Here is a 20,097-nt window from a genome sequence, read left to right as displayed (position 1 = left end):
CAGCTGTGAAACCCCTTTGTCTTCATAGTAATGGGGGCGGTAGACAGTTTCTACTGAAGAGACTGCACCCTGCATAGGTGCCCCATGGTGGGGTCTCCCAGTGCCCCAGCCATCAAGTGGGTAATGAGGTTGCCACACCTGCCCCCATCCCAAAGTTGGGGTGCGCCTTCTCCCCCAACTCTTTCAGAGAAAACGTTCTCGCTGTGGTGGATCCTTGACCCCCGAGGACCTGTTCGGATCTGAGGCCCCCCTCTGCACTCCTCCCCTCCTCCTATGTTCTCAAAACCCCCACCCCATGCCACTCACTTCCCCACCACCCCACGCAGAGTCCGGGGATCCAAATGCGGCCCACAGGGGGCGCTGGCCCAGCAGACAGACCGCTATGGGGGCGGCGCTGGCTGGGAGGACAGGCCCGTGACCCTGCTCTTGCCCTGCCACAGGTCAACAGAGAGATAAAGGCGCCGGTCCCCAACGAAGCGGAAGCGGAATGCCCAAAAGAAGTCTGGGCTCGGGCAGGTACAACCCCTACGCCTCCCCGGCCTTCTCCAACCGGGTCTCCCTACTGGCGTCGAGGTCACGTTCAACCCGGCTCTTTCCTCAGCCTCCTATCCCAAGGCTGCAATTGGCCCGCGCCGGCCACTCGGCTCCGCCCCCCGAGCTGCGATTGGTCGGCGAGCGGGACCCCGCCCCATTTTCCTGGAAAGTTCTTGGAAATCTGTCAAAGGTGTTTCCTTTAGCGGCCCCCAGCGCCGCACTAGGCAGCCGCTGCGCCCCCGCCCCGCGGCTCCCCGGCCGGGCTGCACGGCCTGCGGTTCTAGGAAGACGTCGTTTCCGGGAAGGGCCGGGACACGGAGGACAAAAGATTAGGCGGCCGCCCCGCCCCGCCTCCCGGCCCGCCCCCCGCGCCCTCCCGGCCCGCCGCCCGCGCCGCCGCCTCTCAGTCCCAGCCGCCGCCGGTGCGCCCGGGGAGCCTGCCCGCGAGCGAGAGCTGCGCCCACGGGTCCCTCCAGCCGCCGCCGTCCCGGCCGAGCCCCAGCTCCGGAGCTGCCGCCGCCGCTGCCGGGACATGGTCCTCTGCGTCCAGGGGTAAGCGCGCTCGCCGCCCCGCTCCCCCGGCCCCGGCGCCCCGCGGCCTGTGCGGAGAGTGCCGAGCGCCTCGTGCTCGCTGCCGGCCGTCGGGAGGGCCTGACGGGTCGGAGATGAGCGGGTGCAGGGGGACCTCGGGGTGACCAGCGGGAGCGGGGGGGCCGAGACCGGAGGTCGGCTGGCGGCGGGGGGGGCCAACCCTGGGTGCTGGCTGGAGCAGTTGACGGCCAGCCGGCGAAGCTCGTCCTCCAGGCGCTGGCTCCCCTGCCCCGAGCTCTCTACGCTCGCCCGCAGGCCGCGGGGCCTCCTGGTGACCTTGGGCTAGCCCCTGCCGCCTCCGCCCCACCCGCCGTTCTGCCGTGGGCCAGCAATTAGGCTCTTCTTGGGAAGCCGGCCTGAGATCCTGGCCTCCCCCCAGGTTGGCCCCTGCTGACCAGCAGCTCTTGGAGAGTCTGATCTGGGCCTAATTTTGCCTGTGGGGCCCCATCATTGCCTCACCCCTCCTTTCAGCCCAGTCTGGGATCCCAATGTGAGGACTTGGCACCTGCCTCCCTTCTCCAACTTTCCCCCCAAAGACTGGGGTAGGGTGGGGACTGATAAGAGATAGAGTCTTGGCCTCAGTTGAGCATTCTTGGTACATTCCTTCCGCCTCAGCATCCCTTTCAACCAATAGGTCTGATGCTCTCCGGACTGATCTGACAGGAACTCAGAAAGCTCCAGGGAGATAGAAAGGAGAGATGAGTGTGTTCCCCACCCAGGGAGAGCTGGGAGGCCCAGTGGCTGTTGTTATCAGAACTGGCATAGTACCAAGTGAAGAAGGGTGGAAGGTGGGGCCAGGCTGAAGTGTCCCTTGCTCTGAGCAGTTGCCAGGGAGGAGGGCTGGAGGTGCTAGGAAGACTACACTACTATACTTTTCCCCCTAATTGTCTCCAGTATCTCCTCCTCTGAATTTTGGGACTCCTAAACACCCCCACACCCTTGTCCTCAGGACCCTTCCCCCAATTCTGGGGTCCTACATTCTCTTTTTACTTTGTTCCAGATGAAGCACTTTGGAACCTCAGGGCCAGTGTTCACAGTCAGGGAGCAAGATTTTTAAGACCTCCACATGCACAGCCACAAACCAGCTGGTGCCCTCCTGGGGTAGGGGACAGACTCCCAAATGTAGGTTTGGGCTGCCGGCTTTGTGTGAGGGGTCCACCCTTAGGGCGGAGTAGGCTCCACTGGCATGTGTCCCCAGTCAGGACTCACAGGTTGCGCTCTGCAACAGGCACACACACGTACAGGCCACCCACACCTGGAACACACCAGCCATCACCACCACCATCACGATGACAGTTGTGGACACACCCTTCCTCAGATACACAGTCCTCAGGAGGTTGTGGAGACCAATATAGCTGGGGTTTTTACTTTTTTTTTTTTTTAAGATATTTATTTATTGATTTGTTCATGAGACACACAGAGAGAGGGGCAGAGACACAGGCAGAGGGAGAAGCAGGCTCCTTATAGTGAGCCTGATGTGGGACTTGATTCCAGAACCCTGGGATTGCGACCTGAGCCAAAGGCAGATGCTCAACCACTAAACCACCCAGGCGTCCCCAATACAACCGTTCACACACCCAGACACCACATTGACTCTAGAGGTGCTCACACCTACAAGTGCCCTGCTAAGCTGTCTGGAGATGGCCAGAGCTCCTATAATGCACCCAGAGTGGCTGTGGGAAAGTATTAGGCAGGCTGTGGTGAGCCAGGGTCCTACAGCCCCTTCTCCTTATTTGTCAAAATCTTCTAACGCTCACCTATAACCTACGCTGTGAGATCTGGCTCTTCTGCCTGCATCCTGCTAAGGCTTCTGTCCACCTCTCTCTGCCACGTAAGAAACCTGGCACTGTTCAGCCATACTGTCATCTCTGCCTGGAGTGCCTTCCGCCATGCTCCTTCCTTTGGCCTGACAGACTCAGCTCAGCAACAGGCAGACCTTGACTCCCCCACGACACCCTTTGCTTTTATGACTTTGGATTATAAATTCTCCTGGAATGCAAGGCCCATGGTTTTGTTATCTTGGTGTCCTGAGGCCCAGGAGGGGACTGGACCGAGAACTGGAGCCTGAGGATATTATTTCCTGAGGACTGAGTTAGGACCAGTGGTCTCTTCCTTGGGAGCCAGGGCCTACACCCCTCACTCCCAGAAAGCCCCAGGATTACCAAACTGGGTGACCTTTCCCTAGAGAAAGTCTACTGCTCAGAGTGAGGCTGGCTCAGCAACCCAACTCTAGCCACCTGGGAATATGGTATAGCCAAACCTCTCAGGATCTGGACTGGTCACATCCCTTGTTAGGGGATGGAGAAGCTGAATAGCCCTAGTGAATAGCAAGGTTTACATAAGATCATAAAGCCTAGTAGGGCTGGCTTGCCAGGGTGAGATCTGGAATGTGGAATGGGTACCCTGCCCTTTGCTGGGAGCTCATGTTTATGGGAGGTGGGATGTTTCAGTGCCTTCAGAGGCCACTGTCCACCCTAGACCCTTAGCTAGGAGGAGGAAGAGACAGGATAGGAGTCTGACCTGTTTGGGGAGATTGTTCCAGACTCTCAGCCCTAGCCAGTGTGGACCTTGGTCCCTCCGACAAATACTCCTGTCCATTGGAGGTAGCATGTAACCTCAGGCATCCTCCCATAATTTGGGGGCCTCTCTGAAGCACTCCATGAAGGCCTCAGCCATGGCACAAGCAGGACCAGTGCTTTCTGATCAGCCCACCTCAGCTTACAGGGCACAAACGTGAGGCTTCTTTGCACTGGATCTTACCAGTGGCAGAGATACCAGTTGCCCATTCTGAGCTGGAAATGCCTATAGGGAATGATCTGTGTTTCCAGTTGGTGCAAAATAGAGAGACTAATTACTGTTCAATAAATACAGGAAGGTGGAGAAGTCTGTTTCAAAAGAGAATCAACATGTGGGGGAAGGCATCAAGGAGGCTTTTGTGATAACTGGGAGGTGTGGTGTGCTGACCTCATTGAGCCCATGAGTGGGCAGAGGGGAAACTGAGGTGGGAAATGGACTAGCCAGAGGTCATGTAGCTGTCCGGGGTGCAGTGGATCTCTGGAAATAGGGAGCGCACAGAGCTGCTACTCACTGACCATCCAACCCCTTCTAGACCTTGTTCTTTGCTGGCTGTGGAGCGGATCGGGCAGCGGGCCCTGTGGGCCCAGTCCCTGGAGCTGCCCGAACCAGCTATGCAGCCCTTGCCTGCCGGGGCCTTTCTGGAGGAGGTGACAGAGGAGACCCCAGCCGAGCCAGAAAGTGAGCCCAAGGTGCTGGACCCTGAGGAGGATCTGCTATGCATAGCCAAGACCTTCTCTTACCTTCGGGAATCTGGTGAGTTTGAAGAGGGAAGCAGACTGGATGTTCTGGGAAGTCCACTGGGGAAAGCTTAGCTCTGTCTGCTGAGTCTGATTTGAGAGACATGGCCCCGCCCAGGAGAGTCTGATGGGGGAGGTGCAGCCCTCCCCAGGAAGCATAAATGGGGAGGCAGCGTCCTCCCCTGCCCTGCCCTGTCCTGCCCCGCATTGGTGCCCCCAGCTAAATTCCCCTGTGACCAGTCTCTTGGCCCCCTCTCCACTTGCCTAGGCTGGTATTGGGGTTCCATTACGGCCAGTGAGGCCCGGCAACACCTGCAGAAGATGCCAGAGGGCACATTCCTAGTACGTGACAGCACCCACCCCAGCTACCTATTCACACTGTCGGTCAAAACCACCCGAGGCCCCACCAATGTGCGCATCGAGTATGCCGACTCCAGCTTCCGCCTGGACTCCAACTGCCTGTCCAGGCCGCGCATCCTGGCCTTCCCCGACGTGGTCAGCCTTGTGCAGCACTACGTGGCCTCCTGTGCCGCTGACACCCGAGGTGACAGCCCTGACCCCGCACCCACCCCGGCCCTGCCTACGCCTAAGGAAGACGTGCCCGGGGACACAGCGCCGCCTGCCCCCGCAGTCACCGCTGTACACCTAAGGCTGGTACAGCCCTTTGTGCGCAGAAGCAGCGCCCGCAGCCTGCAGCACCTGTGCCGCCTTGTCATCAACCGTCTGGTGCCCGACGTAGACTGCCTGCCACTGCCCCGGCGCATGGCCGACTACCTCCGGCAGTACCCCTTCCAGCTCTGATCCGGCTGAGCATCTGCCTAGCCTCCCCCAACCGTACCCTGGAGGGGACAGCGGCCCCAGCTGGACTCGGGCCCCCGGCACCCCTCCTCCAGTCATCCTGGTGATTGCATGCACCTGACAGCTGGACCAGGAAGAGTCTGCAGGAACAAGGCAGGGGGTGAGGGGTAGAGAAAAGCATCACACAGCTTGGAGGTCAACACCCCCAGCATCCTTGTGGCTCCGTTGTGGTGAGCCATGTGTCAGAAAAGAGGGAGACAAGCAGGACCTTGTCTCACCCTGTGGGCTCGGCCCAGGCCCCCACTCATCTGCTCTGGCCTCCTGAAATGTGTAGACTTTGCTGGCCCCGGTTTTTCAGTCCACAGGGTGGGGCGGGCCCCCTCCTTCCTGCCACCCTGTCTCAGGGAGGATGGCAGCCAGAGGAACTGAGGTTGACAGTGACAGTCCCCTTATGGGGTAACAGGCCAGGCTGGGGGACTGCAAAGTTAACCTGTATTTATTTATTTATTCTCCTTGGGGTGGCCTCGAGGTGAGCCAACCCCACTTCTCTGCCCTGAGCCCTGAGCTCTGGAGACCCCAGCTCTGCCCCAGCTTCTCTGGTTCCTCCTTGTGGAGAGCCCCATCCTGAGACATGTTGCTAGACCCAAGGCAGTTCTGGCTCTCCTGGCACTGACCCACCCAACCTGTGAATGTGTCCCTGGTCTTCTGCCCCCAGCCCTGCTTTGGGAGGGTGGGTAAATAGACAAGAGATTGGAGCCAAAGCGTCAGTGCCCAGCAGAGCCGGCCGCTCGCCCCTCGCAGGGCAGAACCCTATCTGCACAGAGCTGATCTGGCTGGGCTGCAGGCCTGCAGAAGACTGTGTGCTGTGTCAGGAAGCGGTGTCTGGCTCGAGGGCCACCGCTCCAGGTCTGCTGGGCCTGCTTTCTGCCCAGGAAGGTGCCTGCACATGAAAGGGAAAGAAATACATATCTGATAAGACTTTATAAAAGAATTATTATAACAAGCAAAACCCAGTTTGGTAGTCTTTTTCTTCTACTGATTTTTCTGTATTGACAATAAAATTGTACTTTTCATTTAAGGAGCCCCCAGTGGGTCCTCTTTTGAGTTCTTACACTATTCGTCCCTTTTGATATTATTATTATTATCCCCTACTCTATGTCTGGGTCAGCTGGGGCCCAGTGACCATATGTGGCTGAGCAGGGCCTGCTAGGGGACTCACTAAAGAGTGGATGTGACCAGGGGGCAGCCTTTCTCTCTCACTACCTCTTATTCCCCTTGGAGGTTGGGAGGCAGGAGGTGAAGGCCAGCTGGACTGCCCGCAGGGTCACTGATCAGGCCACTGCCAAGTAGGGGGTGGTGGCGGAAGAGCACCAGACCCAAGAGATGTGTAAACAGATGTCAATGAAAGATTGAAAGTGGAGAATGCTGGGGGATGGGTGCTGTGGGGGCGTCCACTCCTGGGGACAGTGTCTTTTGAGATGAGGAGGTCAACAGAGAAGTCAGGGCCGGTCTTTCCAGGGAAAAGGTACAGGGACTGCAAAGGCACCAGGGCACGACTGGGAAGCTCATTCCCAACCATAAGGAGGTGTAGGGAAGGCTCATTCTGTGGTGGGGCAGAACAGTGGAGTTGGGGAGAGAAGAGAGGTCAATAAGCTGGCAGGGCCCCGGGGGACCCAGAAGGGTTCTGGCACAGGCTAGCTGGAGTTGGGGGACCCCTCTCCTCTCAGGGCCCTATACGCCAGAAGCAGATGGGAGAGCAATAAAAACGAAAACACTCTCTGTCATCTGATGGTCTGACTTTGTAACGTAACACTTCAGTACCTGAAAGTCTGCTGTATCCTGAAATTTTCTGCACTTTTACTTGAATAACTCACAGGAAAGCTCCTCTGAAACTCATTTATAGCCCTCTAACCCTTATTTTAGAAATAGTCCTAACCTTCCTGTTTTCTTGGGCCTTAGGTGATTAGAAGAGACAAATTCTGGCAGATTGAGAGCAGAAAGGTATAAGGAGTGGTATATTGATGGCAAGGAGGAAGCAGGAAAGGATAAAAAGCCAGAATTGTGAAGGCCCAGAAATGTGTGGGCATGGAGATAGTTAGAGAAAAGAAAAGAACTAATACTGGATGAGAGTAAACAAGAGGTGAGTGAAGACTGACTTCACTGGGATGGGTGCCCAGCCTGGCACCTTCTCTGTTGCTGGCTGCAGGGCCCGACGGCACGCCTCCTCCAGGTCATCATGGCCCTGCCAGGGATGCTCGCTGTTCCTCATTGACTCAGCCTGGATCTCAGCCCCTTTGTGACTCCCAGAGTGCTTGAGGTGACCATTCTATCTGTTTTAACCCCAGATCTGAGTCACCTGATGGGTGAGTAGTGGACACAATGGGGCAGAGGCAGGGTGTTCTCCACTTCGCGACATGGCTGGGCCCAAAAGCTGCAAGAGGAAGCCCACGAACTCTTCATTGTCTGCAGAGGGGGAGGCATCTCAGGGTGCCTGCCAGCTGCTGGCAATAGACGAGGGCTTTGCTCCCCATGCAGTGTTCACCAGAACTGTGGAAGTAGGGATCCCTGGGTGGCGCAGCGGTTTAGCGCCTGCCTTTGGCCCAGGGCGCAATCCTGGAGACCCGGGATCGAATCCCACATCCAGCTCCTGGTGCATGGGGCCTGCTTCTCCCTCTGCCTGTGTCTCTGCCTCTCTCTCTGTGTGTGACTATCATAAATAAATAAAAATTAAAAAAAAAAAAAACCTGTGGAAGTAGATCTAAGTATTACCCATACCCCACAGATGAGGAAACTGAGGCCCAGAGGGGGGCAAGACACCGGCTGAGGGCGTGAGGCACAGAGCGAGCTTGCCTTGGGGGTGTCCCAACGACCTATCTGCCCCCAGGCTACTACATGAGCTGGCAAGAGCTGGCCGCGGGGGCTGGCAGCTTTCAGGCAAGATGAAGTTAGATGCTGGTTTTGTCCCCCTATGTCCCTTCCTGCTAAGGTCTCTGGGCCGGACATTGGTCTGGTCAACAGGATCCTGCCCCCACTCACCTTCGCCTCAGTACAAGCCAGCGTCCAGCTCTTGGCTGAGGAGGGGCTGCCGACTACCTCAGACACCTGATATTTCTCTGCTTCAATCTTTTCGCGTTTCCCTCTGAGGGGAGTGAATGATGCCTGCCCAGAAGAGAGACAATAGAGGGCATGTTGTCAGGCCCAAACCCAAGTCAGAGACCCAGCCTAACAGATGCTGAAAATCCTCTCGGCGGTGCAGTCACTGCCTGGTGGTTCTGGGCTAGTAAAAGGGGGGTGCCCTGCCAGCACTGGCTGGGGACAAATGGGGGAGCCTTCAGTTAAGTCCTTTATTAGCACACACACTCCTCAGACATCAGCTGGGCCCAACTCCATCTGGGCCCTGGGGACACAGCAGGGGACAAGAGGGATGTGGTCCCCATCTTCGTGGGGCTCCTGGGCTGCTGAGCAAGAGAAGAGAAGTGAACAAATGGGCACTCAGAGCAAGTTTTAAGAGTGTAAAGAAGGCAAAGCTGGGGGCAGGACAGAGGGTGGCTTTGGATGGGGGGCACTACCACCAATTGGACGATCAGGGAGAGCTCTGGGGGCACTGAGCCTGGACACTCGAGCAAAGAGCAAGAACTGGCTGTGCAGAAAACATAGATGAAGGACATCCAGGGAGGAGGAACTGTCAATGCCAGGGCCCTGAGGCAGGAACAACCTGCTGTGATCAGGAGTAAGAGGTCCAGAATGACTGCCCAGGAGGGCTGAGGAGGTCAAGTTCCACAAGGAAATGCTATGGGTGCCACAGGGTGCTGAAGGCACACAGAAAGGGGTTGGGGGTTCCGGAGCACTTTCTGGAGGAGACAGTGGGGAGCCCAGGCCTGCAGAGGCTCCACTTCTCCTGGCAGAGGAGGACGTTTGTGAGGTCTCCAGAATCCACCCGCTTCTGGGAGGGGCTGATGGGTTTGGAGAATGATCCTTCATGGTGTCCCCTTCCTAGACTCGCAGGAGCCTTCTGGAACGACTGGGACAGAGATACGACTGGGCCATCCAGATTTCTCTCATCAGTAGGGTCTTGCTGGGATGTTTCTTCCATGATCACCAAGTGTCCTAACACCCCCTGGATCATCGGTGCCCCTGTACCCGGACTCAGCTTTTAATCTGCCAACTGAGCAAACGTCGCTGGGCCAAGGCCAAACACAATTCTGAAGAGGGCTGGGGGCAGAGCTGGGCAGCTCGCACTCTCAGCTGGGAGCCCTCTCACCCTGCACAGCTGCTCATGGTGAGGTGCAGGCGGGCACTTGAAATAAGTCCTGACCAAGAAAGCAGGAGGATTCTGGGGACCTCACAAAAGTCCTCTTCTTCCAGAAGTGGAGCCTCTGCAGGCCTAGGCAGTCCCTTCACACCAACCTGTTAGACCAGTTTTAATATAAAGCAGGTTCAAGCTTTGCCAGAAACTCAACAACCTCTGATGGTGAGTGAGTCCTCGCCCCCCGGACTGCATGGCATGGGCCTTCCTCCCCAGTTTAGGCCAGCCATGCAGCTAGCCCCTTGGGCAGCAGGCTGAGCCTCGCAGATCTGAGATTCCAGAAGAGGAGGCCCTGGAGATTTAACCCTGGCTAACACAACCCCACCCTGGTTTTACCCCCATTCCCCTCCAGTCTGGATTGTGTGCCGTGCCCTCTCTCGGCTCTGGGGGGTCTCTCTCAACCTCACTGACCCAGGAGAGATTCCTGGCTGTGAAGTGAGGAGAATGACAGCGCCTCCCTCAGGGCGGACATGGGGAGCACAGGAGGATTTATGAGGTGATGCTGAGGAGAGCTGCTGCGGCTGTCATTACAACTCTCCCCAGTCCAACATTCTCGTCTTTTTTGAGAGGAGGGCTGGGCAGGTGTTGATGTCTGCTGAGGTCCCCATCGGGGCTGTAGGGGAGCTGGGCTAGAACCGCCTGGAGCCATAAGCTGGCCGTCTCCTGACTAGCTCTGCCCTCTACGCCCAGCCCTCCACCCTCAGGAGTCAGTTGCCAGGGACCTTGGGTTCCGGTCCTGGTGAATAGACCCTTTGGTCTGGTTTCTGCGTGGGCTGGGGTGGAAGTGACGCCAGCCCAACCTTCTAGCAACTTCTCTCATAGTAATAGTAAAGATTAGGCCATTTGCTACCCTGCCCCAGACCCAGAGGATGGCCTCCCTCAAGGTTTGTTCCTTGTCTGGCCATCGGTATTCTGCGCCCTCAGAGGTGAACTACAGGTGACAGAGGTGAGCTGGGCAGGGGCCTCTGGGTCTGCCTCCATTTCAAAGATGCAAGCTTGAAACCTACAGAGGCAAAGTAGCTTGTCCATAGTCTCCAGGAGGAAGTGCACATGTGGGGTTAGAGCCAGGGCTCTGAGTCCCACCCCAAGGCTTGTCCCTCTCCCCCTCGAACTCTTGCACCGGAGTCAGCTGCCTGCTGGCTGCAACTTGACGAGCCTGGCTCATGGCCCCTCAGACTCCCCGTGTCTAAAGCTGGATTCTTCTTCCTGGAGCCTTAGTGTCCTTATCCGTCTAACAGAAATAGTTAGTGGTCAGGCCCATGCCCCAGGGTGATTGGAAAATGGCTGGGTCTGGCTTTCGGAGTGAGTGGAGTGATGCTCACCTGTGAACCCCAGGAGATGAGGTAGGCCCAGAGCAAGAGGAGCCTTTTTGGTGCACCCAAAGCTTTATGCTGAATGGAAAGATAGTTGCTCCTATGACCTTGGCCTGGCTGAGGCAGGCAGGGCTCAGAGTGCCAGAAGTGGTCTGCGAGGGCCGAGGGAACTTGGGACTGCCATGACTCCTCCAGACAGTCCTTCCTAGTGAGACTCACACTGAGATGGTGCCCAGCAATACTCCCCAGGTAGAGCCCTATTCCGAGGATTCTCACACAGCATCAGTGAGCCAGACTGGGCTCTTCCTCAGCAGAGCCGGGGTCCTCCTCCATCAGAGGGGAGAATTTTACTTAGTCTGGGTTGGGCCAAAACTTTGATCTGGAAAGGGCCCTCTAGGCCCTCAGCCTCTTCACAAAGAGCATTTCACTGCTCTCTACCCCCATTAGTCCCACCCCTGAACATCACTGAGTGTGTGTGTGTGTGTGTGTGTGTGTGTGTGTGTGTGTGTTGACCTTTCCACTTGGCCAACATTCCTTTGTTTTTCTCAGCTCTTTTGGATAGATGGCCATAGTAGGAGGAGCCATAAGGAGAGCAGGTTCTCAGGAAACCTTTTCTCCAAAGCCCCAGAGACATGGAGTCCAGGGAGACACTAGATGATTAAGGCCTATTGAAAAGAAAGTGAGTTCCCAGGGCAATTAGAGGAGTGTGGGTAAGAGACAAGGACCTCCTCACAGACAGCACTCTGGCTCCGGGCTCCGGCTCCAAGGTAAGTGACTTCGGGGGCTGCCCTGGGGCATCACTGCCAGGTCAGTGTTGTCAGCCTGGCCAGCAAAGCTGGGTGACCCCGCACAGCTAGCTTTATCTCTCTGAGCCACATGGGTCTCAAAGAAGCCGAAGTCCTGAGTTTGCCGTCTGCACGTGATCTCTCTACCCCAGGGCCCAGGCTGGGTCTCTGTAGCCCTCTACCTCTTGGCTCAGAGCCAGCGGGCCCCCGACTGGGGCAGTAGCACCCCTGTCAGTACCTTAACAATCACTCCCTTTCTCCTCTGGGTCTCACTGGGCAAACCAGGGCAGGCTAGGCTCCAGGAGGATCCCTGGGCCTTTCAGAGGGCGGAGAAGGCGTGGTGTCGCACCCCCCCCTCCCCCCGCTGGGGTGAGGTGTTTTCACTAGAATCGGAGCAGCTGCGGCTGGAGGCCTCTTCCCAGGAAGAAAGAGCAGAGCGCCTCTTCCAAGAACTCAGAGGAGGCCCACAGGCAGGGGAGGGAGGAGTGGGGGAGTTAATTTTAAACCAAACAGCCTTCAACGCTTCTCAGGAACTGGTTGCTCAACGTGATCTGGCAGGTCCCAGGCGGGCTGGGCAGGGCTGCCAGCTCAGCGGTGGTGGGGGTGGAGGACTGGCCCGTGACCTTGAGGGAGGTTGGGGCCTGTCCTTGTCCATGAACCTGATCCTGTCCCCCGGACCCCCCTCTACCTGACCTGACTTGCTGAGCTATGCGGTGGGGTGACTTCCTCTGTCCTAACCAGGCTAGGTGAAATTTTAAGAGTATTAATGCAGATGTTACATCCTTCCAAGAGCTCCAAGACTGACAGTCCCATTCCCCTCTCGCAGCTCTGAACCTACCACTCCTGTCCCCTGGCCTCTCCCTCTGGAGGTTGTCTGATGAAGGCCTCACTTCATGGGGCCAGAGTAAGGTCTGTGCCTTTCGTCCACGGGATGGGACCCCAGGGTGCCAGGCTAGCAGGGGCAGAGTGAGATGTTGGGTGGAATTGCAGCAGCCTACTAAATTCCTGGGCCCAAGGAACAAGCCTCCTGTGTGTGCAGCGAGGCTCTGAGCTGAACTCACTGGACGGCCCCCCCCCCCCGCAGCAACAAGGGGTCAAAGCACCCTCACACTCACTGACTTTCTGGCCTCCATCCCCTCCAGGCAGACAGCCTGGGCCCCCCTCCCAGTGTCTGGTTCCTCCAGAGGCTCCTCCCAGGGTACCCCCTCCTCCACTACCTCCACCAGCTGCCCAATAGGCTCCAGCAGCCTGGGCGGGGCAAGGCCTGTGTTCTAGGAAAGGATCCTGAGCAAGCCCTGCCAGGAGCTACAGTTCTTGGAATCAGCACTGCAGGGTGAAGGGACACTTCCTGGAACCTGCTGGCCACTCCAGGGAGAGAGGCTCAGAGGACAGACAGTGACCTCAGTGAGGGGGGTAGGGGTGCTGAGGCCTCATTTTCGGTCCTCACCTCCAGGAAGCCCTACCTGACTACAGCTGCCTCCTGAGACTCCACCATCTCAGCATTAAGTCTGCTGGGCCCCAGAAGAGGCCTAGTTCTGGCACAGCCTCTGCAGTACTCAGCTTCCAGCCCAGAAATGGGCACAGAGTGGACAACCAGAAACAGTAGGGAAGGGGGGTGTGTGCATGTGTGTCTGGGGATTGGGTCAGCATGCGGGTGTGAGCACACAGGTATAGGTGGGATGTTGGGCACAACTGTATTGTTCAGACCAGTGAGCAGTAGTATGCGAAGGGCTAAGGAGAGCAGGAGGGAGAGCAGGGCCAGTGGTGCCAGGCCTGGCTCACAGAATTCCCCTTCCTGATGGACAGACAACCCCTGGTCAGAACTCCTGTCATTCCTACAGGCAGTCTTTTCCTTTGTGGCCTTTCCCTCAGATCCCCGTCCCACAGTTGGGGTACAGGCCTCAACCTTAGCGTCAGGCCATGTAGAGCAGTCCCAACCCAATGCCCAGCTGGGCAGCCTTCAGCACACAACCAGCCAATTGGAGCCTCAGTTTCCCTGCCTGGCTAATGAAGATGATATGCTACAGGGCCCCTAGGAAAGCCCTGGGGGCTATGACCCAGGTCTGGGACAGGGCTGGGGTTCAGCTACGTTTTGTGAGTATGGCTCAGTATTCCCCTTACCAGGTCCCAGGGTGGTCACCATCAGAGTAGGAGCCTGAAAGGCTGGCTGAGGGGATTGAGGACAGGTCAGGATCAGCACAGAGAGCAAGTAAGGGCCTCCCTCTCTGGCTGGGTGGCCTCAGGGCAGCCTTCTAACCTCTCAGGAAAGGTTTGCCTTCAGAAGATTGGAGAACCCTCTCTAGCCTAGGCTGGACAAGAGGCAGGGACTTATCCCTCCCCTCATGCCCTGAGGTCACTCTTTGCCTCTCACTGAGCACAGCCCCAAGCCTGCTACCACCCACCCCCAACACATCCTCCAGGGCCAGTCCTGGCATTGAGAAGTCCTGAGGTTCAGTTCCCCGGGTGGGGCTGTGAGTCAGACCTGTGACAGCGAGGTCCTTTGACCCCTACAGGAGAATGGTGGGACAGCCTAGGGACACAGGTCATCAATGTGCTTGTGTCTGGGCATGCTGGTGCTCTGAGGCTACCTGAGGCAGCTGGCAGTGGGGGAAATGCTGCATTCTCCACCACCTAGAGGCCCTGCACCTGCACCCAGGTCAAGCTGGCTGGAAAGAACCTGAGTAACAGAGCTGCTGGGTGGCATCTACTAGGTTTGCAGGGGGATACTGCTGCCCTGCTGTAGGTGGTTTCAGAGCTAGGCAACCTGCGTGACTTGAGCCATTCACGAATCCTCTCTGAGCCACCCTCTGTAACATGGGGATGATGGAAAAAAAAAAAACAAAAAACATGGGGATGATGTTATCACTTACCTTTATCACAGTAAGGAGCAAATGTGTAGATTAAGTGATTTCCTTTCTCCTTGGGGTTTCCTCCTTAGTCTTACCACACCCCCCACTCCCCGTTAACATGTGAACCCACGTAGATGTGAACCCCAGCAGCACTTTCTCTGGCCATTGTTGGGGCAAGAAGTACCCATGGACATGTCTGCTCTTCCCACCAGAGCACCGGCCCTGACTCTTTAGTGCTCTGGGCAAAAGGACACATGCAGGGCCATATTACAGAATCTACATATTTAAACATCATAAATCAAGCTATAAAGTGCTAGTAAAATATGTTCTATCCTCCTATTCAAGAAAGAAAATTTCATAACAAAACAAAATCTGTGTATCTGTGGTTTTTCTATGTCTGGAAGTCACATAAAGATATCAGGAAGTCAGATATCAAAGATGATTAAGTTTCATGATTATTGCTCACGTCCAGGTGTTCAGTGGTGTTAGATGAGTAACATCTAGAAAATAAAGACATGCCTAACTCATAAAGTATTATATATTAATTCTGTAACTTTCACTGTTCTTGTTTTATTCCAGTTAAACCTATTGGTTATCTTAATTATAATCAAGATTTTTCATATAATTACTATCCTATTGGCAGTAATGATTTAAAAGAGTAAAGTGAAATATTACGTTCAAAGAGCACAAAAACAAAATATAAATTAAATATATTTAAAAACTGAAAAGTATTGAGGAGCATGAGTGGCTCAGTTGGTAAAGTGTCTGACTCTTGATTTTGACTCATGTCGTGATCTCAGGGTCGTGAGATCCAGCCTGCATCAGGCTCCACACTGGGCGTGGAGCGTACTTAAGATTCTCTCTCTCCCTCTGCTCCCCCCTGAAAATTTTAATAAACAAAAATGAAAAACTATTTAAAATATACTCAAAAAGCTATTATAACAATAATCAAAATTAGTACAATTAAAAGGCAAAATATGTTACAATGAATTGATAACATTTAAATTAAAAAGATGTAAAACTATAACTTTTTGAAATTTTTATTCACTGTTAATTATTTTTATAGAAATAAACCTTCCCAATTCACATTCAAATCCTCTGTGAACTCTGAGGCAAGGTCATAATCTCTCTGCATTTCCCCAGGGCCTGAATGGTATCATCACGAGTAGGTATTTGGGTCTGTCCCACCCTGTGCCAGCACTGAAGGTCAAATCCCCAATGATCGTGATGCCCACATATTCTTTAGCCCATTTATTGTGAATTGATCATTTGTTGTTTGTGATATGTTCTAAATGACAGGCATCAGTCAGATGAGAAAAGAGCAGTAAGAGACCAGACACAGGGATCCCTGGGTGGCGCAGCGGTTTAGCGCCTGCCTTTGGCCCAGAGCGCGATCCTGGAGACCCGGGATCGAATTCCACATCGGGCTCCCGGTGCATGGAGCCTGCTTCTCCCTCTGCCTGTGTCTCTGCCTCTCTCTCTCTCTCTCTCTCTCTCTCTGTGTGACTATCATAAATAAAAATTAAAAAAAAAAAAAGAGAGACCAGACACAATTTCTAATAAATGGTATTGGAATGCTTTGGAAAAAAAAAAAACAAAAACAAAGTCCAATGTCTACATGACACAGGCAACCACCATAAATGTTAAATATTTAAACATGATAAAGGAAACCCTAAGAGCCCTTTAGAGCACCTCCCTCAGGGTCACAACAGTATTGATTCTGGGTGAGGAAGCTTCTTCTTTCATGTGCTCCCCTGAATTATTTGCAGGGCATGACAGTCTGCGGAAAGGAGAGTCACATCAGAAATCCATTAATGCCCTTTTAGTGTCATCTCCCTGTCTGGGAGGTTGGGGAGGACTTCCCCAGAAGTAGGCCCTAAGACAATGATCCAAATGCAAGTAGCTTATTTGGGAGGTGATGCCAATAATCACCAGTAGGGGTGCGCCTGGGTGGTTCAGTCAGTTCAGCATCTGACTCCATCTTAGCTTAGGTCTAGATCTCAGGGTCATGATTTCAAACCCTGCGTTGGACTCCATGCTGGGTGTGGAACCTACATCGGAAAAAAAAAAAAAAAAAGACTCACCATTAGGGTCTTGGGAGACAATTCTCCATGGTTCTCTCCCATTTCCGTATCCTTACCTATAGAGGCAATGACTCCCTTGTTCCAAACAATCCTTTCAAGAGTGATTATTAAACTGAGCAGCCTTAGAAAACAGAGACAATATCTCTCTCCAGGGAAAAAGGCAGATTTATTTCTTCTCCAGCACAGCAAAGACAGTAGCTCCCTCTGAGGCCAAGGTTGGCAAGTTTGCTGGCAGCCTATTACAAAACATTCAGGCCCCCAGCCCCAGGGCTCCTCTCCTGTAATACAAACCCACTGTATGTGCAGGCCCCATCTGGTGCTTCCTGGGTCACCTTTGGGAACTGGGGTTCAGGGAAGTGGTGCAAGAAAATGTTGATCCTCTGTCCCCTGCTGTTACTGTAACAAACCAATCCTTACTTCTGAACCATAAGTCTTGTGCCTTCTGGCAGCAGCTTTGAGAGTATAATGGGCTAACTTGTTAGCCTGTGAGTCAGGCAAAATCATATAGCCTTCCCAGTTACTGACATAGAGGAGAGAGGAAGCAAGGCAGGGAAGGAAACTTAGCTAGGTATGGTAGTGAATGGGTTCCCTCTGTGGGCAACTGGGGCTCATTCCTCAGCTGAGAGATAGATCAGAACATACCTCATGGTTGTCCCACCCAAGGAGTGAGGAAGTGGGGGTGTGTAGCCAACTCCCACCTTCCCTGGCTTGGGCCTGCTCCAGGGCATAGGCTTGGAGCCCACTTACCAAGCTGGCCTGTGTATCAGAGAAGGCCTCAGGCTGAGCACTGCAACTGCTGTGTGGGAACTTCAGTGGGAGAGGATATGAGGCCCCCCCACCCCGGGGCTTTAAGGCAGCAGGGCTTTATGTGAACATGGCCACCCCAGTGCCCTGCATGGTGCTGAGCAGACAGCTGCCAATTGCATGCCATGTGGCTGAAAGACAAGGACCTGTTCACTTGCCTCTAGCCTCCACTGGGCAGTGCGCTCCTTAGGGGCAGCATCTGTGTCAAGTTTTCCTTCATACTCTGGTACCAAGGGTAGGCCTGACATCAGCACTCACTGAAGGTTTGTCACACAAATGATGCAAATAAAGAAGCTTCTAAAATAAATAAACAAAATGGAGTCAGCTAGGACTAGAATGGAGCCATCCTTAACTAGAGAAAGGCTGTCTCCAAAATCAAAGCAAGTGCACTTAATAGGGAGGCACAAGTTTCCCTACACATATGGGAAACAAGGTACAAGTGCTCTAGCCATCACTATTTTACAATATTATATTGAAGGTCTTAGCCAAGCCAAAAGACAATGAAAATAAATAAGAGCTATAAATATTAGAAAGGAAAAGACAAATGTGTCATTATTTTCAGCGGTAAAATATCAATGTAGAGAAAGTACCCTATGATCTCACTCACATAGAATTTAAGAAAGAAAACAGATGAATATATGGGAAGGAAGGAAAAGAAAAAAGGGAGAGAGGGAAACAACCATAAGAGACTTTTTATGACAGAGAATAGACTGAGGGCTGCTGGGGTGGGGGGCTGAATGGGCTAGATGGAGGATGGGCATTCAGGAGGGCATTTGTTGGGATGAGCACTGGGGGTTTTATGTAAATGGTGAATCACTGGATTCTACTCCAGAAACCAATATCGCACTGTATGTTTAACTAAAATTTAAATTAAAAAAATTTTTTTAAACAAAAAAAAATTAAAATTAAAAAAAATCTAAGAGAAGCAACGAACAATGGAGCTAAGAGAAACCAAGAAGTGGTCAATTATAAGATAAACCACATAAATTAATAGCTTTCCCATGCATCAGCAAGAACCAGTTAGGCCATCCCCCTGTATAATAAATAACAACAAATACTGTATGACTGTATAACAGATAAGTAGCAAAGCTAAATTTTCATGAGGGGCATGGACCTGAAAGAGCCAGGGGAGGAAATGAGGCGTGAGAAACTGAAAACCGCTTTCCTCTTGACTGTAACTTTTACCCCCCTACCCCCCATAACCCACTGAACCTTCTCTGGGGCCCCAAGCCAAGTGCACAGGCGAGATCCTGATATGCTCCCCTGCATGGCCCCTCTGCACTAGAGGCTGGACACAAGCTGGCCGTTCCAGGGGCTGGGTGGGCTGGGTCCATTCCCTGAGACACAGCAAAGCTAGCAGCTGTAGGCCTGGACAGAGTTCTTAGCTCTTTGGGGTGGGGAGGAGTGAAGGCATGGCCAGGTAGCAATGGGGCTTAGAGCCTCATGGGGCAAAGGCAGTCCCTCTGCCCCCTTCCTGAGACCAAGTGGAACTAAAGAGCTCTGCAAAGGAGCAGAGAACTCAGTCCGGGGCCATTTAATGAAAGAGGAGCACCCATGAAACCCGGGGTTCTGTACACTTTGTCCAGCCCCCATCCTTCACCTGGCCAGACACGGGCACATGCCTAGCACACAGCTGAGGGGTGTTCAGGGCGAGGAGGGATAAACACAACCTGGAATGGCAAATCATGGGGAGCCCATCTTGCCTAGAGCACAGTCTCCTCCACCCTCAGAGGACAGGGCTTTGCTGTGCCTTCAGAGAAGCAGCACAGTTGGGGGCAGGTGGTGATGCCTAGGAGAGGCAGTTTCCTGTCCTAGCTCCGGGCCCATTCCAGTGACTGGCGAAGTCTGAAGGGCTGGGATGCCTGGGTCCACCATCACTGCCTCAAGGACCCTCCACTGCCAGCCGAGGCCTGTAGAGACCAATTTTATATTTATTAGTGGGTGAACAGTAGGTGAAAGTAAGAGGGAGAGATGCTTAGCAGACTCCAGAAAGAGGGAAAACTTACATGGGGTCACAGAAGGTAGAGGAAGCATTTAAATAGAATATAGAAGTCTGGATTTCATTCAAGTAATAGGGAGGGAGGGGGGAAAGAGAGGAGAGAAAGAAAGAGAGCATTCCAAGAATCTAGGACAAACCAACCAAAGATGTGGTGTGTGGAAAATCCCTGGCAATGGTCCATAAAGCTTGGGAAGACCCCGTGGTTGGTCCTCAGGTGAGTTTGCTGGGAGAATCACCAATCTCATCTCCCAGAGTTTAATGCAGTGTGGTCATCAGGGAGTTTCAAACCCCAAGTTCCAGGTCAAAGAGGTCAGGAATGTAGGCAAGGCACCCAGGTCTGGTTCACTCACCGGTCAGATCTACCCTAACTTACTGTGTGATCCTGGCTGAGGCATGAGCCCTCTCTGAACTTCAGCTTTCTTTTCCAAGAAATAGGGTCACAGCACTCAAGCTCCCATGGGTTCCCATGACTCAAGAGACAGTGGTTAGGCCTCCGAGACAGGGTGAGACCCCCCTAACCCCCCCCCCCACACACACACACACAAGGCCTTGACCTGGCTCCCAGAGTCTAGAACTCCACCAACCATGGGAGGCCCTGCATGGATACCTGTGATCATGGACATAGACCCAAGTGCTCAAGTCCCACACATATGCACCTATGCACATGCATATACACACAGGTCCCTGTGTAGGAGTGTACAGGTCCCTATAATGGGCGTG

The 20,097-nt window shown here is 54.0% G+C and overlaps 1 protein-coding gene across 1 annotated transcript; it reads left to right on the top strand.

Annotated features, from left to right (window-relative positions):
- Positions 1 to 754: 754 nt before the first annotated feature.
- On the top strand, positions 755 to 7,014 carry CISH (cytokine inducible SH2 containing protein). Its single transcript, XM_041764513.1, has 3 exons — positions 755 to 1,086; positions 4,235 to 4,455; positions 4,708 to 7,014. The coding sequence occupies exons 1-3, from the start codon at positions 1,067 to 1,069 to the stop codon at positions 5,238 to 5,240; spliced, it is 774 nt and encodes a 257-aa protein (XP_041620447.1). The 5' UTR covers positions 755 to 1,066; the 3' UTR covers positions 5,241 to 7,014.
- Positions 7,015 to 20,097: the final 13,083 nt, after the last annotated feature.

The sequence above is a fragment of the Vulpes lagopus genome, chromosome 7 (assembly GCF_018345385.1).
Source record: "Vulpes lagopus strain Blue_001 chromosome 7, ASM1834538v1, whole genome shotgun sequence".
In the NCBI taxonomy this organism is placed as follows: Eukaryota; Metazoa; Chordata; class Mammalia; order Carnivora; family Canidae; genus Vulpes; species Vulpes lagopus.
This window is presented reverse-complemented; position numbering and strand designations above follow the sequence as displayed.

Excerpts from the sequence above, each read along its gene's own strand:
- CISH (XM_041764513.1), top strand. The coding sequence starts at position 1,067 with ATGGTCCTCTGCGTCCAGGG. Across the intron at positions 1,087-4,234 it reads ATGGTCCTCTGCGTCCAGGG|ACCTTGTTCTTTGCTGGCTG; the intron begins GTAAGCGCGCTC and ends AACCCCTTCTAG. Across the intron at positions 4,456-4,707 it reads CTCTTACCTTCGGGAATCTG|GCTGGTATTGGGGTTCCATT; the intron begins GTGAGTTTGAAG and ends CCACTTGCCTAG.